The sequence below is a fragment of the Haemaphysalis longicornis genome, unplaced genomic scaffold (genome assembly GCF_048455015.1).
Source record: "Haemaphysalis longicornis isolate Haplotype H1 unplaced genomic scaffold, Haemaphysalis longicornis Haplotype H1 scaffold_101, whole genome shotgun sequence".
NCBI classification, from domain to species: Eukaryota; Metazoa; Arthropoda; class Arachnida; order Ixodida; family Ixodidae; genus Haemaphysalis; species Haemaphysalis longicornis.
The window spans coordinates 633,171-659,885 of NW_027526205.1; the positions used below are offsets into that span (position 1 = coordinate 633,171).

The 26,715-nt window shown below is 43.8% G+C and overlaps 1 protein-coding gene across 2 annotated transcripts in view; it reads left to right on the forward strand.

Moving 5' to 3' along the window:
* The window catches only part of LOC144160521 (uncharacterized), a 51,034-nt gene extending 26,748 nt beyond the window's left edge, over positions 1-24,286 (forward strand). Inside the window, exons 3-7 of one of the 2 annotated variants that reach the window (XM_077691789.1) lie at positions 896-1,168; positions 4,362-4,484; positions 10,538-10,630; positions 19,764-20,085; positions 23,567-24,286. In XM_077691789.1, coding sequence (XP_077547915.1) covers positions 896-1,168; positions 4,362-4,484; positions 10,538-10,630; positions 19,764-20,085; positions 23,567-24,263 — 1,508 coding nt within the window. In that variant the 3' untranslated portion in view covers positions 24,264-24,286. Of the gene's footprint in view, positions 1-895; positions 1,169-4,361; positions 4,485-10,537; positions 10,631-12,403; positions 12,473-19,763; positions 20,086-23,566 lie in introns of those variants that run through there. The other variant, XM_077691790.1, reaches the window with a different exon arrangement.
* Positions 24,287-26,715: the final 2,429 nt, after the last annotated feature.

A 26,715-nucleotide genomic window follows, 5' to 3' on the forward strand; every position in this document is an offset into this window, starting at 1 on the left:
CCACGTGATTATTTTTCAATCAGAAGAAAAGACGCAGTACCAGTTGTGGCGAACCGCGGTATAAATATATGTTCTGGTGCAGCTCGCAACGACGGCGTTTTCGTAGTAATTCCGTAATTGCATTAAACCAGCACGGTTCTTTGTTAAAATGTTCTGTTTTCATAATATTTGGCGAATGTATGCCCTGGAATTTCAGGGAATTCAAAAGAACAACGGGCTGTGGCCACGGCCAGGTGAAGGCAGCTGCTGCTGAAGAGAGTATTCTGGTGCACGGAACTGTGGCTGTACGTTTTCCGGAAAAAAAGGTCTATAGGGGAAAGCAGGCAGTTTCATTTCTTCCTAACTCCATTACGCACAAAAATTCTGTTCAACAATTTTATTTAGAGCGACCAAAGAACGAACGTGGTTGTAACAAAACTTACTAAAAGATTGTTTAGCAAGCAACAGGCACAGCCGATATTTGCCAAGCTTTCGCAATAATTAAAGTGGATGTGCTCGTGATCTGCGGGCGCCAGTTCATTATTTGTTCATAAAAAAAAAGGGAGATTCGAACAAAACCCGCGGTTAATTAAGGAGCTTTCTCAGGTTATCTTTCAATATGAAAAGCTTTGAGAATCTATGTGCAGTTGCACATCAACACCGAGGAATAAGGGGCGCGCGCTTTTAGGTCTTTTAAAAATATATATATACAATGGTTCACAAAGGGCGAGTCCTATAGGACCTGAGCCTACGAACAATACCAACCCCACGGTCAAAATTATAGTGGGGTGTTTAAAAACACCAGCGCTAAAGGGTCGTTACGTCGTCACTTAATCTCAAAAAATATTGTTGCATGCGCCGACAACGTTGGACGAGAGTATATGGTGCGTGGATTTCTTTACAATACATTGCGCAGGTGCGGTCGGCTCAAAAGGCGAGCAGGAAAGCAGTGAGGAAAAGCCTAAACCCAGCAATACCAATGTGCGTGCCACTGCTTCCGCTGCAAGCCCACCTGAAAAGCCTGTGAATGCGGCCCCAGGAGTATCCACCCCTGAGACACCTGCCCAGTCAACCTTACGACAACCTGGTTTACAAACACCGGTCGAGCCAGCCGCAGGGCAATCCGGCTCAGAAACACCTGGCCAGCCAGCCTCAGGAGTACCTGGCTCAGCAGGGAACGCTGGCACAGGTGGGTAGGGTAAAGCTTGATGGCTGTAGCATGCGACATATTGTCCATGGAAACAAGCGTGTGACAGTTGCGGTTTTTTCATGCGATGCGATGCGATTAGATTTTCAGGGTAGGAGGAAGAGGGGGGAAAAGGGCCATAAACTGTCTCGCGTGGGGTGCCGACAACTTATGAGGCCCGTGGGGGTAGAGGAAGCGGAAGTAAAGGAGTGGATAGCGGGAAATATTAGGAGAAAAATGTAAAAGGTAGGGGAGACAGTTTCAAATGTGGGCAGGGCGGGAACTGCAATGCGAGTGCGCGCAGAAAGAACGCCGAGCTAAAAGAGTGCCGGAGAGGCGAAGGAAAGAGGAACGGCGGCTAGAGATACAGGTCAGTGATAGAAGGAATGCGGAAGAAATGCTTATAGGAGTACCTCACCTACGGTGGCCATGAAGGCGCGCGCGCGCAAGGAGACATGGAGCCTAGAGGAGTTGGCGCACTAATAAAAACAGCCCACGATTAAAAAAAATAAAAAAATAAAATAAAAGCGTTCGGAGAAGTTCGCTGGTACCGCAGACAGAAGGGGGAAGATTTGCAATTTTACTCATACTCTCGCTTTAAACAAAAGGAAGAAATTCGCAGAGCGCTTGTTATTTTTCCCAATTGTGGGTGGTCATACAGTGTTATACACACGGTGAATACAACCCCCCCCCCCACCCCCCCGCAGTAATCAGCTAGAAAGTTTTGTTTTGGGGAGATTTTCGGGTTACTACAGCGTAAAAATTGGACACTTACTCCTTTATTGTTTTCGTTGTTAAAGCGGAATATTATAGGCTTGATCATCTGCCCCCCCCCCCCCCCCACCTTTGCTCAGTATATTGTGAAGATTTATTTATGGCAATGAAATTGTATCGCTAACTTGTTATTATTGTCTGCTGTAAAAAGATACAGTGATTGCATGCCTTTGCTTTCTTCAGTCAGGGTATGCTTGCGCTGTTTCAAGAAATGAATGGGCGCCGACTCGCAGAATTCACTACGTTTCTGAGAAAGGAATAGCTTCACCAGCAGCAGGGAAGTCTGGTGGGCTGTTCTAACCACGGGACGACCGAACCACCGCTGCATATAGCGCATAAGCTATGTTCATTGGAAACGACATATTATTCCTCACAGGCCTTAGTGCATCGAGAAAAATGCGGTATGACCTGCCTTTCTTTAATTAGTTAGAAGGACCATGAAGGCAAAATAGAGCCCGGTTGTTTTTAACGAAACCGACCTATGGTAATTATCTAAGCTGTTGTTTTGAAAATGTTACTGCGAAATATCAGCTGTCCCAGTCGAAAAACACAACAGAAAAATACGACAGAACGTGCACAATAGGAAACGCACAAAAAGCAGATGTATGAGCGTATTGACTCGGTGATAGCATTCAAGTGGTTCAATGAAGCAGTTTTAGATACGCAACTTTAGTACCACACTCAGTCTCTTTGCGGTCGTTTGAAGAACGGCCTGCTAACAGAAAAAAACAGTTCCTGAGGTGTTCTAAGGACACAAACACAAACAGGCAGTGGCTTGTTAACTAATTTTCATTTATCTTTTTTACTATCGCAACATAATTGTTTGAACACTTTTGCAAAAAATGTACAAAATTGTATTCGGTGAACCTGCTTTTGTATTGAAAAGAAGATATTCGGTCTTGGTGGCTTTCCGGGGAGTAGCAAAAGCTTTAAACAGGTTTGTATGCGGCAGTAAGCATGTCCTTAGCGTTCCATTTCTACGTTGGGTAATGCAGACATGTTACAACTATATCTTAGCTCAAATTCAATATTGTTAATGCGAACATATTTTAGTGGGAATCTTTTTTATGCCGTATAACCGGTGACCAGACTTTTAAGAAAAATATCTAAAAGACAATTTGTAATGGCATGAAGCAAACCTAGCTTTGAAAGAGCTCTTAATATTTCAAATATATAAGCCCAACTTTAAGCTGATTTTAGTAAAGACCGAAATATCTATCTTAAATTACATGAATGTATTTTTTATTTTATAGTTTGATAGGATGCGTTTCAATTTGAGATCCTTAAAAAGAAAGACCCCGTGCTTGATAGGATTGCTTATGTTGCAAACGTCCGTATAAAAAAAAACTAGTCTGTGGACGTGAATCTTCCTAAAACATGTAGGAGCAGTGGCATCCCGCTTCTGTGGGTGGCCGGTGGTCTTGGGTGGGAAAGAGCAGGAGTGTATGAGTGAGAATTCGCGTGAACCCCACCTTCCTACGCGCAGCACTCTCCCAAAAGCCGAACATTTTGAATGAAATGAGCCAGCAGCGCACTGCGCCTAAATCAACGGATGAATTGCCGTAGGAAGTCGTAGAGAAAGATAGCACCTTTTCCTTACTCGAATGCTGGAATTTTTTTTTCAACTCACTCGGAAAAACAAGCGCACCACTACATACATGATTACATAAACGCTAATTCTGAATGCCTTAGAGGACAGCAGCTATTTTCTTGCCAAATAATAAAAAGCAATAATTATGTGCAGCGCTTAAAAATCTGAATACGTTATTCTTTAATCGTGCATTTTCCTCAAATATTGTGAGACTTGTCGACCTGGCTGTGAAAATATTGTAACCGGTAAGGGACCGAACACACTTCAGTCTGGAGTAAATGATTAAAAATTAGGTAAGGTATTTTTTCGTATACCACTGTTGTGAGTTAAATATAATGAAATAACACATAACTTCGAAATTACGATTTCAGAACAGCAATTATGTCGGAGACAAGGGCTATAAGACACGCCGATTTAGTATATTTTTACACTTGTGAGCAAAGCCTGAATATATTTTCTTGAGGTGTAACTATGAGAACCAGGGGACGTAAGCTGTCTATTTAGGTGGTTTCCAGGCGAACAGAAACCCATCACTAGCACAGCTGGCAGCGGATCAGTTCATACGCGCCTACTCGTATTTTTTTCGAGACCAGCCTTTGTAGCTTCCGCAATGTGCTAAGTGAAAATATGTGCTCTGGTTGTTCTCGTAATGTATTTCGCCAAAAATACTGACGCCACGCGACCAGCCTTCAGAAAGCGTTAGTGATCAGATATCCTTTTCCTGTCTTGGAGCTATGGCCAGAAGATAGATGCCACATAAAAGGAGACATGCTGAACCAGTTTTTTGAGTCTGATGTTATCATACTTCTACTTCTTTTTCGGGACCTCAAGAGGTGGCAAGAAAAGTGGGCGCAGCAGCGGGAGCCGCTCTCGCCAGCACAGTATTACAAGCCATATTTACTGCCATTCAAAAAAAGCGGGAGAGTCAAAAGAAAAAGAATGGCCCACAGGAACGTAAGTATTGTTATCACGCATTTTAACGGAGTCAGATCAGTGAGCCTAACCCAAGCATGTAGGAGCATTATGCTTGGGAATTTTGGTGTGTGTGTTCTTTTAACTTTACTTCAGTTCAGTTTACTTCAGTTTACACAGAGATTACCAAAACGAACAACCTTCAATTGGCCGGAACGTCTTTGTCAGGAGAAATTTATTGTACACGCTTAGAAACAATTCCTGATGGCTTTTTATGTAGTCTTTTATTTATGGAGAAGTTATAATAACGAACCCCTCTTTAACAGACGTGATGCTTTGCCTTTACTGAAGCTTCCCTTCAACGCCTGACTTACAAAATGGTTTTCTAGATTTAAATGCAAAAATATTGTGGACTTAACCATTTTTGTCGCAAATTGAAAGCGTCAAATTAATTTATTATTGCTTTATTGCTTTCAAACTTTGAGAAAATTTTAATGTTCGAACCTCGAATAGTGTGTTAAACAAACAAATTTCATAACAACCTTTTGACTGGTTTATTGAAGTCTTCTTTTATACACTACACTAAAATTCGATGCCCGACAGTGCACAGCCGGTATGGAGTCTATGCGTAAGACTTCATCCTTACGGAAAACTTTTAATGCGCTAGTTTCTAGCCGGACAACCATTCCGCTATTTTTTTAGACAGACTATTATCATACAGCTTTTTGAAAATTGCCACGTATTTGTTCTCTATTCAAATCAGAAATGACATATTGCAGTGTCCACGCCAGATAAACCGTATGGGGGTTGACAGTTAAATCCACGTGAAATTTTCTTAAAAATTCGCATTAAAAGTGGATACAGAGAACCGAGGGAAGCCAAATTAAGTCGCAGGAACTTTTTGGTCATAGCCCCACAGGAGCACTGCCTCTGAATATGAACAATTAAGACGAAGGAAAATTTACCGCGCAGGTTATGAAGTTCAGCTGCGTGGTAGAACTTATATGTAAACATTGACTTTCCGCTGAAAACAAAATACTTGTAAAGCCACAAAGTATTCAGGCTGTTGTTAGAGATGGAGGAATATCACATTAGCTCCTCTGCGATTCGGCTTTATGCTCGCGAAATCATTTCCCTAAGCCTCGCGTTAATTGCCAGTCCTGCCTTATTTCAATAGGCTCTTTTATACGGAAATTTGTATGATTTGTACCATGCACACATCCCCATTTTATAACAACAAACAATTGTTAGTTTACGCTTCACCGGGGCAGTATAAGTGTTCCTTTTGCCAGAATGTTTTCAGTACACGCAGTGCTCTTCTACACTTGGTCTGGTTGGAGCATAAAGATGGTTTTCTAAAAGGGAGGTCAGTTCACAAGTGGATATATCTTGTCCCAGAAGTGCCGCCTCCAAGTAGTCTATTTAAGATGATAGCTTCAATACAGGGTCAAACAAAAGACGTAAGTCGTGTGCGGATGCCTATTACTGAATTGCGAAATGGAGAGCACCCGCGATGGTTAACGTATGTAGAGTTTGCTACACGATCATGATTTGTTTTTTATAACATGCTCAGCACACTTGGGTGAAAAACGAAGCTTTATATTTCAGGGCATATTACGGAAATACGTTTTTAAGAGTAACGCAACCATAAACGCCCGAAAAAGCGAATACACGGACACACACCGCACGCACAGCACGCAAAGCACGCACACACAGCACGCACACATGGAAGTAGACGTGCACAGAAAAGCTGAAGCTAGAACGATGGCCAGAAAAAAAGAAACTACACTCGCACTACGTGAAGGACTCTCCGGAAAGTGTAAACATGGCACCAATTTGTATGTTGAACACTACATACATTCGCCGTCACTGGCATAATCAAACTTATGATACCAGAATAATATCATTTCTCATCGTCAAGATCATAAAATAAATATAATTAACATGAGCCTATTTAGGTCTACTGCTGAATGACGGCTTCTCTCATAGACTTGCAGCCTCTCGTATCCTGTGCTCTCAAAATACGAGCTTCATGATATTTTCTGATCTCTTCGTGCATCAATTTACCCGCCCTTGCCGACTTGTCGTCCTATCTCTCGGTAGCCGCACCACTCCCCTCCTAGCTCACTGCTTTTCATCTCTCTCCCATAACAAAGGCTGCTTAAATGCACTTCTCTCTCCTAATTTCAGCTGTAATGCAGTCCTTACCAGTTTGCTCCGTAATCGGACACGCTCGCTCCTTATCCCTCAGCAATACGCTTGCCATTCTTTCCCTTACTCATTGCCCCGATGTCGCATTTTTTTCTAGATGATTAGCAGGTCCACAAGTTTCTCTCTCATAAGTCACAACTGAAAAAGCTAACATACCTATGTTTTTACTTAAAACTGTACTAATTTTCATCACTTCACAGTGTTAGCCGAATGATTTGCACCGATAGCGTACCTACGCCTCACCTCCTTACGTGGTTGGGAATGGCATTATTCCAAATCTGATGACAGTTATAATCAAAATTGGCATATAGTGGAAACCAGGATGGTTACACCCTTCAAAATCTTTTTGTATTTATTTGTTCAGCTGGGGCACACAGTTTTTTCCGCGCGTTTACACTATTTTCGAAATATAAAAGCGCAGCTGTTCAAGCTTAACATGTGTCCGTACGGATTGTTGACAGAAAACTCCGTTCGGCGAAGTGCAGAGGCAAAAAAATAAAAGCCGTTTCATTCAACGTGAAAGCTTCCGGAAGGGCAGAGCAGCGATTCGGCATAATGGGCTCTAGCGCCGTTATCCGCTCAGTGCTACCACCCATCACGCTTTTCGCCTCCCTGTATCACCCCTCCCTTGATGAATGGAAGGGAGCTTTGTCCAATGCAATTAAAATTTACCGCCTTCAGAGTGATCGCTCGCCGCCTGCATGAAACTGCGCCGGTGGGAGTTCTGTTCTTTTTGTGCACGCTTTTCATTCTGCGCGTGCCGGAGCAGACAGCGCCTTACTGGCCGGTTTAGAACGTGACATATTTCTCTGACACTGCCACTTTTTTTTTGCTTACTATAGTAAAAACGAACTCAACGAGCGTTCCTAAGTTTATGACCACGGGCGCTGCTGGTTAATTACGTATACTTTGCCCCGAATATATCTGGAGTTTTCTTTGCGCTAAGCAAACGCGGAAGATGTATGACAAACACCGGTGGTTACCGACTTTCGAACGGTTATGACTATATAAACCTTTTGGTTTTCGAAGCCACTGTGGGACGCCGCTACGACCGTACGCCTGGATCTGCTTAGGTCCGTTATCTCGCTGCGACGCCTTATTCTGGCAGTCGAGCGTTATGCGTTACGCGTTACAGCGAGCTACGGCGACAAGGCGAGCCCCTAAATTACTCTGCACTTAATCTCTAAGCCAAGAAGTGTGAGGCCATGCGGCAAAGTGTCAAGGAACCAACGAGCAGGGATTAAGAGCGCACGCCTCAAGAAAAGAAAACAATTCGTGTGGTCGTAATCCAACCTGTCTCCCTCGCGTTACGAAACCGGCGTCTATCCGATATCACTGTCACTGCATTCCGGACACACATCGTTTCCTTTATGTTGGTAGCGTGAGAGTTGGTTTCGCACTTTGGCTGTTGGGATTTTCACTTTAGGAGAGTGGGTTGTTAACTTCGATGTAACTAAGTTTTCACGGTCAAAGCTGCGCTTGTTAACGATCTCTCTCTTAAGAAAGGGGCACAACTAAGAAAAGCCAATTTAAAGCGTGTGAAGAACACCAGCTCCGCTTTTTTTTCAATCTTCGTATCGAAGTTTCCACGTTGGCCGATTTTTTTTGTTTCTGTTTCAACATGCAATGAAGCTTACTCGTATAGTTCAAACTGAACAGTTCAAGATCTCCCAAATTACTCAACAATGCGATGTGGTCCACAATTCTCCATTGGCTCAAAAGTTCTCCAGTTACTAGAATTTTGGCTTCGTTTAGCGGGCACCCTAAATAAACCCTCCAAGTGTCTTATAGGTAATAAAAACAAACAAAAAGATTTGCACTCTTATTATTTGTAAGGTAAAATCGGGGTATACCTTTTTCAAAAGCATTATGTATGTCTCTACTCCTCCCGTAGTCAAAATATTTTCTACCTAATGAAATAAATTTTTGTAATCTCTCAAACAGTTAAAATATGTTTGCTGTGCCCCATGAATTGTTCCATTTCCAGGTAGATGGCAGAGCCTTCCGCCGTTTTCCCTCGGTTGCTATAAGTAAGATGACAAGTGGGGCTAGTTCGTGCAGATTAAGATTCATGGTTAAAAAACAGTGCAAGGAACACAGGGACAAAAAGGAAGAGTGGACGACGCACAGCGCTGAACTCGCAAATGAAAGTTTATTAGAAACAAAGCACGTATTTATACACAATAACCGTGCTATCGCGTGAACAGATGACACGGACAAAGCGTGTGAGCGACAACAGAGTAACAAATTTAAAACGCTGGTGCACGCAACGAAATTCAGCATCCAAGAAGTTACACAATCTGCTAGCGGATAAGAAACTGAAATTTCTTGTCAAGAATGACAGAGAAGGAACACTAATGCACTTGCCCTCGTTCCTTCTTATATGGAAGGCCTCTATTCTCTCTCGAATAAATTTAGAATATTGTGACGCGGCAACGAAGGAGATGTATTCAGATAGTGTAATTACAAAAATAGACGGGATAGCGAAGGCAGACAAGGCAGCCGCGATGTCCCAGGAACTGAACGCACACCAACATCAGCGAGCGTCGTCTTCTTCTCATCCCAGAAGGCACATACCCGCAGAGCGAGGTTGGACACTGGTTCCGTTTATAGTAAGGAGCCAAGGAACGGAGGCCGTGACAATATATTTAGAATAAACTAATAACTCTCCGGAAGTGCGGGTGTGTCGCTACAATTTCTATTTGGGTAAGAGCGTATTTAAGCGATTATATGTACTTATTCCAAGTTTTGACCCCGGATCCCAACCATGAGACAGAGATAATTCGAAGGATAACAATGGGGTGGATTGCATTCGCCAGGCATTCTCGGATAATGAATGGCAGCCTACCATTGTCCCTTAAGAAGAAAGTGTATGACAGCTGCATCTTACCGGTACTCACCTACGGGGCAGAATCTTGGAGGCTCACTAAGAGGGTTCAATTTAAATTGAGAACGACTGAGCGGGCAATAGAGCGTAAAATAATAGGTGTAACGTTAAGGGACAAGAAGAGAACGGAGTGGATCAGGGAACAGACGCGTGTTAAGGACATCTTAGTAGAAATTAAGGGTAACAGAGTGGATCTCTAGAGAAGGCAAGCATTGCAGGGGGCGGCAGAAAGTTAGATGGGCAGATGAGATCAAGAAGTTTGCGGGGATAAATTGGTCACAGTTGGCACAGGACCGAGGTAATTGGAGAATAATGGGAGAGGCTTTTGCCCTGCAGTGGGCGTAGATGGGCTGATTATGATCAGGATGATGATGATGACAATGATGATAAGCGCATTTGAAAATTTATTTAATTTCAATATAATCCCTAACGCAAGCTGCGTTACTAAAACATCTTCATGGTGCACCCCTGTAGTATAAAGAAAAAAGAATCGAAGTATTTCTAGGGTGCAGCTGCAATATTGTGCAGTTCTAGCACCCGCATGCTCCGCCTGTCCCATCGGACCGTGTTGACGGGAACCGACAGCACCTGCGCGCGCAAGCAAGGCGCGGAGAAACCGCCCCTACTGAAACGAATGCGTGGGCATGGCGGGGGCAGCTTACGGAACAAATCCACTCTACAGCAACGAATTCGCAAGTGCTCAGTCAGCTCTTGGTGAACACGGTATGAACGAAACACACGGACCATGCGGAGTGCGAGAACTCTATTATTACAACGAAAAAGAGTGGCGTGCTTTGAAATACGACTTCCACATCAGTCATGCGCGGCTACATCTACTGTACCTTTAAAGCTGTATCTAACGGGTTCACCAGTAGCCGCCTTCTGTTTCAACTTACTTTGGCAGTTTCTTTGCAAAGCATGTTAATAAAGAAAGGGTTCGGGCGCCGATTGGCCGCTTCGTGCTTTCTAACTTTTATTTCGCTCTCTTCCCACGCAGAACCAGGGCCCCGCCGAGAAAAACGATCCCTTGTAGACGAGGTGGGACCAAAGGGATCCAAGGGAGCACTGAAAGGACTGAATAATCTACCAGGTAAGAAGGGCTTTCGGTTTTCTCATCGAATAAAATTCGTCACACAAAATGAGCATTGAGTCGCACCCACAAGGTGCAGGCTCTTACCAAACAAATATTTGAACGCTTACGACATTTAAAAAAAAAGACGAGGTTTTTGCTAGAAATTCGGAACTCTTAGCCCCAGGTACAATAAAAAATCTTGTATCCCTCCGTCCAACGCGACGATGGTTGACCGCAAAACTTTCGCGTCATGGATTCCTTGGTCGTCTTCCGAGTTTGCACTTTGTTCCGCAGACGGTTTGAACTGACTCTTTGAGCTTTGACATTTACTAGCACGCAGCCTCGACTTTTGATTTCAGCTGCTTTGACTATCACCCTTCGCAATTTGATTTCTCACAAAGAAAGATTCGCGTTCAACCATCGCCATCGTTGCGCTGAGGGCTGCATAATTTTCCTATCTAATCTTGCACATCTATGGAGCCATTTCCAAATCCAAACTGCTTCGGCCGTGGCGGAATGTGGCAATAGGATAGACGTCGGCTTCATAACGCGAGTGGCGCAGGCTCTTAATCCCCTTAATTCCCCTAGGGGGAAGAATTTTTTCCTATCACCATGATCCTCGGAGAAAGTTGGCTTTGGTGCAGTGCGTTTTGTGGTTCCCACGACAGCTGTCGTAGATTAAAAATTTCACTCCGATTAATCACCAGATTTCAATTGGTTGATTGATGAATAAATTGGTCGGGTTGGTTTGTGAATAAAAATGAAACAGTTAAAAATATAGTACTGATTATAAAAATAATAATATGCGAGGGTTACACTCGATGGCATCCTGTAAAAGCTTTACCGGCGCCCATAGCAGCCGCGATTTTTACGGTCGGCCTTGCGCAGCGCGGAGCAACCTCGCCGGACATCCCTGCCGTTTGGAGCCAGGAGCTTCTGCAGTGATGAATAATCACATTCACTGTAATAAACTTTTACGCAGTTTTTGTGGATATTGGGTGGGCCATGGCCCGTGACCTCAGTGGTACAGAAAAGCGCCGGTACATTGGGGGAAATAGCCCTATACTGCGGCATCAGGCTTGACATCTACGGCGCCGGAGATGCGCTGTGCGACGTGAACTTCTTGCCATGGGTAGTGTTTGCCGACATCAGTGACTACCTAGTCCAGCTTTATTGAGCAGTAAATATTGTAATCACACTAAAGTATAGAATCGCACAGTTATGGGAGTAATTATTGGACGGGTGGATGTGTGCAAAACTTGATCGGTGCAACAGTCATGCATCAAGAGTCCATTTGATGGCCGTCGCATGGTTCCCGGCCAGATAGGTTCTCTACGTACAGCTTTCTTATCAGAAATTTTCAGCGTGCGAGTGTTTTAGATAGTGCTGCCTCGTGTAAGCGGTGACTATCTCTTGCATGACGCATAGCTCACCCACATAAAGCGGCAGCAAATATTTTGCCGTGACGACTAATCTCGCCCGTAGATGAGTGAATAACGACGGAAAAGTCGGTTTCTGTGATTTATGGACAACCGTTTGCAGGTGCTAGTGATTGTAGTAGCGCGCACATGAAAGGCAAACATGACTACCATTCCCACGAACCGAACAAGCAGCCTAGTAACGCGTAATGAAGAGCCAAATTAAAATTTAATAGCTGTGCCGAGTTTATATCAACAGGGAACATGTACTACTTAAGTAACACATAATACCTCTCTACACAAGTTCTTAATCGGTGGCTGCACGCTTTTTGGAACACTGCTCCCAAGGTGCACGCCTTTCCTCTTTTTTCAGGTACGTCACTCCCAGGCGTTCGTTGACAAGTCGCTGGAGTGTGTATTCTGCACAATAAAACGTTCGCTGTACACGTGGTAGCTGTTTACCGAATTATTGCAGTTATTGGTAAGGCATTGCGAATTGGTACGGCATTCGAGATCTAATCGAAAGGCGTGGGTTCGGTCCCCACTCTGGGCAGGTGTTTTTCTTTCTTTCTTTCTTTCTACGTAAATTAATTAAAAAATATAACTTCACTAACGGTCAAAAATAGTCTAACCATTCTCCTACGCCTCCTTTGGCGTTGTAGACTGCCGGCATTTCTTTCTCTCTCTCTCTCTCTCTCTCTCTATATATATATATATATATATATATATATATATATATATATATATATATATATATATATACATATACATATACATACACACGATAACAGGGTTTGGAGATGAGGGCTCGTTAGGAAATACAGAAAGAAACGCCGGCAGTCTACAACGCCAAAGAAGGCATAAGGGCATGGTTAGAAAATTTTTACCGTTAGTGACGTTACATTATTTTTTATTATTAATAATTGCGTGAGAAAGAAAGAAGGAAAAACACGCGCCCAGGGTGGGGACCGAACCCGCGCCTTTCGATTAGATCTCGAATGCCTTACCAATTCGGGTATCTGGGCGACTGTGTTCTCCTTCAGTTTCTGGGGTATTTATATTCACTACAACTGTATCTGACAATTGAGAGTGGTAGCCAGCGCCACTCAGACTACACGGGGAGAAGGGGACCTTCTTTTCAACCCCCGGGGCATGACGCGAACGTCTACAGACTGTCATATGCGGGTAACTGGCAGGAAACCCTCTTATGCAACCTTGGCATCAAGGCTACCAGAATCGAGGCCCTCGCTAAGCTTTCGCACGATAATAGGGTTTGGAGATGAGGGCTCGTTAGGAAATACAGAAAGAAATGCCGGCAGTCTACAACGCCAAAGAAGGCATATGGGAATGGTTAGACAATTTTTACCGTTAGTGACGTCACAATATTTTTTATTATTATAATTACGTGAGAAAGAAAGAAAGAAAAACACGCGCCCAGAGTAGGGACCGAGCCCACGCCTTTCGATTAGATCTCGAATGCCTTACCAATTCGGCTATCTGGGCGTCTGTGTTTTCCTTCACTTTCTGGGGTATTTATATTCACTACAACTGTATCTGACGCTTGAGGGTGGTAGCCAGCGCCACTCAGACTACACGGGGAGAAGGGGACCTTCTTTTCAGGCCCCGGGCCGTGACGCGACCATATATATATATATATATATATATATATATGCACTCACAAAAAGAAGAAAAAGAACGGGTTTATTAACATCTCAGCCGAAGAACCGGCCTTCGTCAGATTACGTTGGTAATCTGATGAAGGCCGGTCCATCGGCCAAAACGTTATTAACTCCTTTCTTCTTTTTCCACCGAGGTCAAACACGTCTTTTTGTATTTTTCAAATGGCGTCCAGGAAAACCTTGTTTGTATTTCTATACAGTCTAGTCCACTTATAACAATATCAAAGTACCAAGGAAATCCCATCGTTATAACCGATGATTGTTATATGCGGTTTGGAAAATAAAAAGACGGAGCAGAGCTCAAGACATTTTATTTGCAGGCAAGCAAGGTTGTACTGCTACCGATTTGTGGAAACGAAGTCCTACTCGGTCAGCTTTGTTTGGTGCACATGAAGCTGGGGCACATCTTTTTCAAGAGCATCTATAGGTGCTTCACCTAGCTGAGCGAAGGGTGCTTGGTGGAAACGAAGGCCCTGAGAGGCTACTATGCGTTGGGCCTCCTGCGAAGGTGCTACCCGAGTAGGCTGTGGAACCACGTCGTCAGAGTTGTCCCTGCCACCGCTGTCCGCAGCACGTATCCGCGCAAGAATCGCCTCTTTAGTGAGGCACTCAGACGTTTACAACACATCGGCTCTGACGTCTGATCCACGGAAAAACGGAAGTAGTTGGAGGTACCCAGTCAAGTTCAAAGTAGCTGGCACGGGGACGGGGCCAAAGCGGCGGCATCGGGAGGGGTGTTTGGAAGGAGAACTGTTCCCGCCTCATCTCGCTTCTTTGTACAGTTGAGTCGTTTTCTGAGGGGTTGAAGGGATGGCGCATGGTGTTCGCGTGGTTGGCGTGGAGAGCCGGCGGGAGGTCGCATTTTTGGTGCTTGCTGTTCATTGTTATATCCTAAATATTGTTATAAACAGTATCGTTATAAGTGGACTCGACTGTTTAAATATATATATAATATATATATATATATATATATATACATATATATATATATATATATATATATAATATAAATAAATTCTTATTTCTGTCTTATATATATATATATATATATAAGACAGAAATAAGAATAGAAATAAGAATTGGCAGGCAATAAGACCTCGGAAAGCAAAGGGGAGGATGTAGTAGCTCAAGATGAAGAATTTGGAAAATAAGAAAGTCGCGGCAAAATTCCCGCCAGGTGGGATCCGAACCCACGACCTCCAGAATATATATATATATATATATATATATATATATATATATATATATATATATATATATATATATAAGACAGAAATAAGAATAGAAATAAGAATTGGCAGGCAATAAGACCTCGGAAAGCAAAGGGGAGGATGTAGTAGCTCAAGATGAAGAATTTGGAAAATAAGAAAGTCGCGGCAAAATTCCCGCCAGGTGGGATCCGAACCCACGACCTCCAGAATATATATATATATATATATATATATATATATATATATATATATATATATATATATATATATATATATACAATAATCCTTCGTTATAACAAAGTCAGCGAGATGGACAAAAAATTTGTTATTAGCGGTATTTTGATAATAGTGACCACTCTAGAGACAGAAAGTAGTTTATCTTTATTTGCGCCACAACTGCCACGCATCAAAATACAGTGTGTTCAGTGAAGCAAAATTTTTATTCCGTCGAAACATGGCGGTGATCTTTGGCTGTTTCAGATTCTTGCCGGGCGGGAGCAACACCTGCTCCAATTTGACCTAGCATAGCATGAGGCTGTGGTCACCACCAATTCATTCAAATGTTATTTCGCAGCACGAGTAGGCACTCCCGTGTCTGTAACATAGTTGCTACTTTATATGGTTCTTCGTCCGCTGGCTCTTCGTCCTCGTCGGGCCCACCGACAACAGTGTCAATTATCCACGCATCCATCGTTGGTGTGACCAAGAGAGCCGCAGAGTGCGCCAATGCAAACGTCTCCAAGTCACGTTCTACCTCTCGGCAAGTAATTTTATGAACAGCCTCGTATAGATCCCTGTATGTCCGGTCATCGTCAGGCTAGTGATCGTCAGGGTCAGTGACAATGATGGGAAGAAGCCGGCGTGCGCAAAGCAGTTGGCGACCTTTGAAGGGGCGAGTTCCTTCCATGAAAAGCTGAGAAAATGGACCGCACCGAGCAAATCAATGTTGTACCTCTTACAGGCGTCATACGCTGTGAGGATGCGCTACAAAAGAACGTTGCGGTACAGCGTCGGGGTGGTTTCAATGAAGCCCTGATCTATCGGTTGCAGTAAAGTGAGGTCCTTGAGGTTGTTTATCTTCCTGTGGCTGGGACAATTGTTAATTAGGGAAAGCACTTACCGATTCTTTGCGTCACTGGGCAATTTTTTCCCTAGGCGTGCAGATTTGAAGCTCGCAAAACGAGTTTTTCGGCTCCGCGTTGTCGACGGCACTGCTACCTCTGTGGTTTGAGTGTCGGTGTTAGCGCAATGTCGCGTCCACGCCATTGACCAATGTTTAGGAACAAATTCGATGACCTAACCACGGATCTGGGACGTTTTCGTATAGTGGGATAGCGCGAATCGAGCATGAGTGGCTGGGGAAAATCGCCGGGGAAACACCAGCTTGCGTTGACCCGCAATGATGAGACCCTGACTCGCCGCTTGGTCGCCGCCACTAGGCGACGCCTCCGGTCGCAACTTCGCTCTAAGCGGGTGAGTCTGTTCGTGCACTTCGAGTAATGAGGCCTAAAATGCATGCGTTTGGGTTGGGACCAGAAGAAATTTTGAATAAAGCAATATTTCGAGTAAGCGGGTTCGTTATAACAAGGAGTTACTGTAAATATATATATACATATATATATATATGTGTATATATATATATATATATATATATATATATATATATATATATATATATATATATATATATATATATATATATATATATATATATATATAAATATATATATATATATATATATATATATATATATATATATATATATATATATATATATATATATATATATATATATATATATATAAATATATGTATATATATATATAAATATATGTATATATAACGAAAGATTCTTTAAACAATCTTTGGAAGATACCTGTGTTAGGAAGACCGCATTCGTACATAAATATCGCATACCTAAAATCTACGAAAATTACCGGACACTGAAACCGATACTTACAAACAAGCAGGCGTAGAAATCCGCTTCCCGAGATGTTTGCGTACCGAAGTGACCGAAGTGTCCGTGCACCGAGATTTGAGTAGACCAATATGTCTGTGCACCGATATTTCCGCACCGAAACATCCTGCACCAAAATATTCTATACAAGTACTAGGCCACTGAAGCCGGCACCACAATTACCGTCCATTCTTTGCCGCCCACAAAAATGTCATGCGAGCGACGACGATGGCCGCGGCATCTGGGAGCGCGGGGGCAGTGCAAAACGCGTATACTAGCACTCTGCTTCTATCCTGGTCACAGATATACCAAGTCATGGCGCTGATGTGGCCTCGGCGCGTATCACAGCGTTCATCATTCTCACTGTATTTATTGAAGCAGAGTCATATGAACTCTTGGAAATTGCAGGGGGCACAGGTTAATCGTCGTTTTCTAACCCCAGAGTTAGTATATGGAACGCTAAAGCGGCGTGAGTGTCCGCGCGCTGTTTTCTGAACCATTAGTGCACGTACTAGATATAGTCGCTTTTCTGCCGGTCTTAACTATCAACTTACGGTTTTGATCCCAATTATCCCAGATCATAGCGGCCGAGTTTCTTGCTGTAGTGTCAGATGCACTATTTAAACCCTAGTATAACACTCGACGTGCTTGCGCAGAAGTTTAGCATGGAACCCTTGGTCGATTTTGATCGGACGACTTTAGCCGATTTACCGGTCAAAACAGCAATCGCGACAAAAACAATTTTTCATTAGGCGGAAGGTTAATCGATCAATCGCCCGCACCCTGTACGCACGGACGCCATCAGGGAGACATAAAAAGCACGCTTTTAAAAATACAACTAAAGGAACAAACTGCAGAGATTTCGGAACTAAGAAAGCGAAGCTAATCAAGTGAGAACCCGTTTGTGCGATAGAAGGTAGAGGCGCTGGAAGTAGTCAGCTAAAAACACCTAAACCCTTTGTTATGATTACTACTGCAAAACAGATGTAGAGGAGGCCAACATGACATGTATGTTTTAGAACAAAGTGAAGATAATAAAGGAACACACGCTATGGAAACTGCGAACTAGTCAGAAAAACAAATACCTGAAAATATAGTAAAAAAATAACTTTCTCAGGTGGAAATGGTGGCAGCGGAGTAACAGGATTCATTTAGCATATATTGAACACATTGCGGGCGATAGAGAATGGCTCTACAAAATGTAGCTGAGCGTCCTTACTTAGATAACCACGAAAACTGTTTTGAAAGACATACTCTGATGAAGACACTGCACAGGGAGGCGGGATCTTTGTACACTGATGGGGTAAATGTAGCAAAAAGTGGGTGTTTACCAACGAGAGAAAGAAAGCAAGCGATTGTTTTACTAATGACGTATGGTTGGTGCGTTATATTAGGCACCACTCGTCCCGAAACTACCTCTATGAAGAGTGAAAGCCCAGGGTAAAAAAATGAAACTGCATAAAATTTACGGAACGATGACAACAGGGAAAATACACCGGTAGGGCATCATAAAGGTCTTCGTAGTACGGCAATTTTAATAAAAATACTCAGAAGCTGTATTGCCGAAGGGACCAATTAGCTTACTTTGTTCTGATTTTATCCTAGATAGCTGCCCGGGGCGCAGTCAGACCACAAAAGAACGCCTATTAATGAGGCTTAATTTACTTCGCTGTACTATATGTTTTCTTCACTGATTGATTGAAAATGAGCAAATGACCTTCTCTAGGGTGGCTCCGGTGATGCCAAGCGTATGTTTCTTAAATCAGGAGAAAATGCGGCCCGAGAGTAATTATTTGCTTCGATTGCTAAAGTGGGGTGGTATGCTGTGGTTAGTACGTGTATAGAACCGAGGAAAGTCCATCTTGGACAAAAAAACCGCGAAAGTTTGTTCTGTAGGGTGCCCTAGCCCCATGCAAACTATCGAAAAAAGGATATAGTGAGTCTGTTCGATAGGGGTTGAGCGACTCACTTGAAGAAGTGCGTAACTAGTTACCCCTCAGTTGTGGCAAGAAAGTTTCCTTTAGGTCGTGGAATTCCTAATGACCTCAGCTGAATTAAAGTTGTTGATACGGGCTAGTTCAAATTTCATCGCAAGAAACGTGGTATGCGTAATTGTATGCCAGGTTTACACCTTTACGAAAATTAAAATAGGCAGGGCAAAGCCGTTCTTCTACGTCTCACCTTCCAAGCAGTTTTTTCTTGCAGTTAAATCAAAATCTTGCCCTAGACTTTCTCACTTCTACGGTTACCCTGTACTTCAGGTTGAGGTAAAGAATCCTAAGATAATATACCAAGCAACGGATATGATCGGGGCCACTGCAGCGCGAAATTGTAAATGCCAAAAATGTTAGCAGAAAGTGTGATATGTTGAACTTACGACTGAAGCAGGTTACTAATGACGAATACTAGTCGAAGAGTGAGAAAATACGTCGAATAAAGCAGAGAACTCTGCGGAGCCATGAAATAGCGAACGCAGGGTCTGTGAGAGTTAGGATTCAGATAGGTGTTGCACTAGAACCATGTGGACTTGCTGAGAAAGCCATTAAACCATCAAATAACAAGCCATCCTTCAATGAAAGACATACTGGCTAGATATTAAGTCACTGATGTTTACTGTTGTTATCACGAATATATCTTACCAAGTCGTTAAATTATAGCGACACATTCTTCGCGACAAAACACGGCTTTAAGAAGCCTAAGTACATTAAAAATGTTCACGTAAATGCCGCCGCATATTTTCGCCTCTTTAGCAGAAACTTCCACACAGTAATTGTTATGTCCAGATAACGTATGTCTGGCTTACGACATGTAACTCGCCTATTGTTATTGTTGTGTTGTGACACACAGGAAATGCACCCTTTATTCAAGCCTATACGTTTGAACAGATCTTTCTAACAGTTTTTACTGTGGCCGCCACGAGATGCCGAACACGGTTGGTGCTCGAGACCGTTTCTGCCACCCAAGTTCCACGTGGAATACGACGATGCGCCTCCTTCCCGAATGCGTGTGCCAGCCGGGATTCCTGCGGAACTCATGGGGTGCTTGTATCAGCGCTAGGGAGTGCAACCAGTGCCGCAGTAAACACCGCCTCAACATGGACTACCACCTGTGCGGAAGCCCGTGTCCTATAGTTTGCAACCAACCCGTCAACGAGTACTGCCCCAACACGTGCGTTAGGAAGTGTGCCTGCCGACCGGGATACATCAGGTTGGTTCTATGCACCACTCAAGAAAGAGGTGTTGCAATTTGAGCATCGTTCCACTTCGAATCCTAAATTGTTTTAAAAAAGGAAGAGTGTTGGGCACTCATTAATTGCATGGGATGCAAGTACAGGTACGGAACGCAGCTACTTTAAAGGGGCCCTCGAGGCTGCATGATTATGATTTTGATATAAGCGTTAATACCTTTCAAGGCTGGTTTAGTTTTCGGTCCACGAAATGGTATTCCTTTTTAAGATTATAAGTACGGGATACACTCTTATTTCGATTATGCCCCTTTTCATTTTTCGTGGCTTAAAAACACTTGTTGAGGAGGGCGCAGAAAGCGAAACTGCCAAGAGGCTACCGAGGCTTAACTCAGACTACCATTCCTGTCAAGTATTGCCACTCAGGACAGGTTGCAAAGTTTACATGCGGACTTAATAAATCTGACAAATAGCACTCCAGTGTAGCCTACACTGATAACGTCTGAGTTGGGGGAGTATACGTGTATATATATTCGACATTTCTAGTATGCAGTACAGTTCTTACTGCTCTGAGACGAGGTTTCAGCAAAATTTTAGCACAAACTATTAACAGCCAATGGGAGTCAGAAAGGACGCTGTGCACTGTAGAACTTCTGAACGTTCCAATAATTTAAAAGAATGGGCTGATCCAAAGTCCAGCATACGTGGTTTTCACAACTCCTGTCCATCTTTATTGTCAAAAAAGTAGCCAGACACGCTCCTCAGTAGATTCAGTACTGCCATTGCCATATAGTGACCTCTTAATTGTGCCGGCGAACAGCGAATGGCGCGGCTATATCTCTTTTATTGCTTATTGACATTTTGAAGTGAGGAATATTTATATTTGTGGCCCGGTTATCTGCCCCCGTTGGCCAGCTTGTTGCACATTACCGTTCCTTGATCCCTGGTATAACGAAACAACACATGTGGACTCCAAGATACACTACAATAGTATAATCATTTGCGGTTCCTACTCTTGCAACAATGTTTTTTGAAGACTATATCTTTGTTGGGCTACTTAAACCCGAAATTTATGGTCTTAATATCTGTATGTCCGTCTGTCCCTCCAATCAGCCATTGGGCTGATTGTTAACTTGAATGAGAAGTTTATCCACCCATCACCTTCCGAACCCCTAAATCGGGAAACCTACTGTGTACTTGTCAAAATTGCGGAGCGCACAACCAGAACAATAGAAATGCTTGAGGTAAAATATCATTACGTAACTATTACTAGGAGGTATGTTTCAATCTAAAGCCCCTATGTGCTTTATATTTGCTATAGGAAATGAGAAATACGCGTGCGAAACAATATTTAACCTAATATACAAGAAGTGCTCCCGCCAACGCCTACAATTTTTGGCCCCATTCCAGGTCCAACAGTAACGAAAGTTTTTAATGTATGGCTCGAGCAGGGAAATATTGAAAATTTGAAATGATTTCAGCAAACTTCCACCCTGATTAATATGGAAGGAGCGAGATGGAGAGGGGGGGAGGCGACCGTGAGAAGTGGGCGGGTCAGATAAGACAGGCGTATATCTAGCAAGGGAGGCTAATGTCTACCGTCTGTTGATGAAATTTTCACCAGAGTGTGCAGGTACACCGCCATTTTTTCTTTTGGTGCGTCTGTATTTATCCGATTTCTAAGGCGACTTCCAGCTTGCAGAAAAACTGTAGGGGGTCTGTAGCAGTCTCCTATGAGGCGGCCTCGGGAAAGTTCACGTAGGCAGTCTTTTAAATGACCATGCAGTGAATTTATAGAGCTTACGAAATTCGTGGTATGTCGCCACCACAGGTGCCAAAAACAACAGCATACTGAAAGAAATGTTTTTTCATGCTCCCACAACAATCTCAATGTTCTTTTCGCGTACTTCATGGTAAGTATTTACAGGTTGTTTCTTCGTGCACAGGTTGCTTAGGTGAGTTATCTTAAAAGAGGCTTGCAGGCTAGCCAAGGTATTCTAATATCCCAGTTAGAATCGGTGTGGGCAGATGGTGCGATTGAACCTCCAGGCACATTCTGGCCAACTTTTTAAAGTGCGAATGCACTTCTTAAGCGAGCCTGAATCGTCCGCCGCCGTAGTTCGCATAGCAACAGCTGCGGGTGCGCGCGCTCCTCGTCTTCCTCCTCGTCTTCCCTAGCAACGGGGGGAGATGGGCACGCGCTACTCTCCTCCTCCTCTCTCCGCTCAGTGACTGCGGGTGTTGGGCGCCTCCTCATGGCACATACCCACGTGAGGGATTGACCAGGAATCGGGCGTGAGAAGGGCTAATGCACCCGCTTAAAGGAGTACTGACACGAAATTTCAAAGCTGCGAAAACTCGCCCACCACCATCAACTGCGGCTTCATCGACCTGGCCTTTGCGAGAAACTGCCAAGTCCGCACCGTCCTCCAAGACCCTTTGACGGTCCATTTCACGGACCACAAAGCGATCCTTCTAGCAATCAAGTACAACGACAACACAAATAGGTGTCTGTGAATAAATGCATCTTTCTTTTAAGTGCGAATGCAACCGTGCATTCGCACTTACACACTCTCCCCCTTGGGGAAGTGCGAGGGAATTTTTTTGATAAATAAAATGAGCACAAAATAAAAAAACCCAGAGATGTCGCATCTGTTACACAGTTTATTCTGGAAAAGAAAAAAAAAGCTTATTACTGGCGTCAGTGACCATCTACGCTGTATATTGGCCATTTGAGCTACCACGCACGTGTCTCTCAAACAGACGCACTGTCTACAGCCAATATTTCGAAGTTGTTTTTTGAAAGTGATCTCTACTTTCAGGTTTGATAATTCAGCCTCTACCGTTGCATTTACCTTGCAATAAGTCATCTTGGGCAATCAGCAGAACCAAGGCGTCCATTGTTTTTGGCGTTTTTGCGAGCCCTAAATGTCACTGCATGTCAATGGCTCCGGTAGAAGTGAGGAGTTTTATAAGCCAGTACCCTAGCTTGTGGAGGAGCAGGAAAGAAATACAAAGCCACTTCTCGCAGCTGTTCAAAGTTGCAAGCACGGATACGTTTCATCGACCAATGCGCATGAACGAGAACTCACGCTCGCAGCATCATACAAGCCACGCAACGTATTAAACAATCAAATATTCTTAGGCTTCCTTGATAACTCCATCACAACGCCGTCGCTGGTTGAGCACTTCATTAATATAACCACGAATAATAGCGTTTCCCACAACACGCAAGAGCTTCGCCATACCTCTTCCGCCGTGCATCCCACTGCACAGGCGCGGATCCTTTGACATCACGCGCCTCTTTCTTCTCCACTGTACTCTATCGCTCATTCTTTCCCCTCGACGCTCACCTAAAAAAATCGTCTCACTATTTGACACCACTTTGGTACTATTTGAACCACGTATACGTACGCTTAAACCAATCAATCCGACGTGCGCTTCTAATTACAATCAAAGCTTCCGTCTTCTAAGCGTTTCCGTATTTCTCCTTTTGTCGTACAGGAAGTACCCGAATGGACCATGCGTGAGCATCAAGCAATGCCTACCAGCCTGCCGTGGCCGAAACCAAATATTTAGCCTCTGCTCTTCGTTGTGCCCACCTACCTGCCGAAGGCCAGTTCCAAAAAGATGCCCAAAAGTCTGCGCTGGAGAAGGGTGCGTCTGCAAACCAGGCTTCGTGGTGAAAAAATGGGAACCTCTTATCTGCGTCCGTCCAGAACGCTGCCCGGGACGCCGAAAGAAATGTAAGGGTCCCAACCAGGTGTACACAAGGTGTCGACGTCGCTGTGCACCGAGCTGCTTCACAAGACGCCACAGGTACTGCGGAAAAGGCTGTATTGGAAGAGGATGCGTCTGTAAGCGTGGTTTCGTTGTGCTCCAATGGAGGCCTTTGGTGTGCGTTCGCCGAAATCAGTGCCCTGCACGCCGGAAGAAGTGCCCTGCGAAAAACCAGATTTACAAGTACTGCAAGTCCAAGTGCCCGCCGACTTGTGCGGATAAGAAGCCTCGAAAATGCGGGTCCGCCTGTGCGGGAGAAGGCTGTGCCTGCAAACCCGGATTCGTAATTAAGCAACAGAATCCACTGGTGTGTGTGCGTCGGTTTAGGTGTCGTTCCATAAAAAAGAGACTAAATAGAGGCAACGGACGAAGAGTCCCCCACCCAGACGACTTATTACCATGGTCTTCTATGCCAAATTAAATCTAACTTGAGAAATCCTTCAACTAGCCGTTGTATCAAAATAGTAGAAAACAGAATGGGTGGCGTGGTTGCGCCATCTGAAACTGGATTACCGAGAATTATAAAACCCTAAAATTGCCTAGAACATATGCATAAATAAAGCATTTGCCGCGTAAGCCAAACGTCTTTTGAATTTATTAGGTGTTGCTCTTTTTTTAATGCGTAAGATATAAAGATATATTGTTTGTCTGTGTTCGGGCCAGTGTACGCGTCTACAGGCACGAAGCGAAGCCATCCCCAGTTTACGGCTACTAAATCCGTCAATTTGTCACTAGATGAAAAGAAGAACTAAGGGTGCTCTTTTAGTACAAGCCCAGTTGAAGAGAGGAGATTATTCAGACACACAACGCTGGCTCGTTCAAACGTAACAAATAAAGGAAGCACAAACTAACATGTAAAACGTGAAGGTAGCGAAGTTGTGCCCGACATCAGGACCCTGAAGAAGGTTTGATGATGATTTCCTCAAAGATTTTCCCACTTACGCACAAGGGGGGATTGGCCAGGGCTAAATCAGTTGTTGAAATTTTTGGGGACCTCAAAATAGTAAATTATTTCCGGAAAGAGGCCGTAAGAGGAAAGTAGTTATGAATAAAACCCGAAATACCCATTAATTAGCACCATTCAGCAATTCAAACGACCTGAAGCTGAAAAAAAATTTCGAATGCAATTATATATGAATTATATATCCCTTTTTGCAAACCCAAAATTTGATGCGCCAATAGATAATATAAGTGGAATCGAAAAATTCAACCCCAAACGCTAAATTTCATCCTTCAAAAGAAGTTGTCTAGGTGTTGAGAAATGGCGGCAGTCGAGGAAAAAATGTTCGATTGTTTGAGGGACCTGGCACCGCACACATAGTTCCGTATCACGATCCAAACAGATAGAAATTAAGCCTTGGAATCCTGCACCTCAGCTCGGTGAAGGTGACTTCGAATTGCCGAGAATGACAAAAATGAACATTCCACCTGAACTCTAAATGTTGATACTCTTCAAATGATAAAAGTGAGTGTGAACGAGTAGCGTCTAAATACCAATATTGTCTCAATCTCGAAGATGCAAAAAGAGCCAGATTAAGCATTCCTAAGCGAATGGGAGCTGAGAGCGAGGTTTTCTAAATGATCCGCTAGCTCGTTGCCCTTGATGTCAGTATGGCCAGGGACCAAAGACAAGTGTACTTCCTTCATGTGCCTAGGTACAAAACATAATAGTGTGCGGTACAATGTAGAGTCGGAAGAGGACGTTAATTCCGATGTAACTGCCATCGAATCGAATAAAATTATGATTTGTGATACATGTTACGGTACTTTGAATAGAGCGAGCGCTATTGCTAAAAATTCTGCCATAAAAATGGGTGTGTAATCCGGAATTCGTAGCGAATAACTCCCATCTAGAGATTGTGAAAAAATACCAATTCCAGCTTTCTCGCCATTTTGAGATGCATCCGTATTAAGTAAACGATTGCAGCCGTTTTGCTTCTTCTTCGCTTACGCAAACACTTTACTCCACCATTGTAGCAATAAGTGTGAGCTGCCTTCATTTTTTGGGACTTGATAATCATTAGACATCACGTTAAAGGGGCGTACGCTATGACGTGTCTTTCTTGTTCCAAACAAGTGTTGCCGCAATTACGGTTATGGCGAACCCTAGAGTTTTGTTGGGAGCCAATCTCAGCCAATCTTCCTACGTGGCAATGCTTGACTCGACAAACGTCCGGCTGCCCATGGTTGCTTTGAGGCTAGGCTAGGTCCCGAAGATTTTGCTAAGGAAGCGGCCAGAGCGTTTTTTCCGTTCTATGATGCGACAACTGTCCGAAATCTATTGCCTTCCCCTCGATTCCTCCCTGCACATGTGGACAATCCTCCATTGTTTTCTGACATCGAAGGTATTGCTACGGCTTTTACGATGGCAGAATTGCTTGCGGCAATAGACTGTTCTAAGCGGAAAACTGCGCCTGGTTCGGACTCCATTCCTTAACAAGCCTTCAAGAATTTGAACAATGATGTGCTCGCTCAGCTCCTCGATTCCATCAATGACGTATGGCTTAGTGGAGTCGACCCTGGCAGCTGGAAAGCAGCGCACGTCGTTCCCATACCAAAATCTGGCAAGCCAGCGATGGTGCTAGAAAACCTGTGGCCAATATCACTTACGGCTACGGTTTGCAAGCTTGCAGAGATAATGCTAGCCACTCGCCTGTCGTGGTGGCTTGAAAAGCATGGGTATTACCACCCCGCGCAAATCGGCTTTCGCGCATCACTTGGCGCGGAGGACGGGCTCAGCGTTTTGGCAACATCAACACTGTCGTCAACCCGCAGTCATGCTGTTCGGACCATCTTAGCAATGGACATCCAAAAAGCGTATGACAACATCAGTCACGCTGCTATCCTGGACTCAATTGATATGCTCCCCTTTC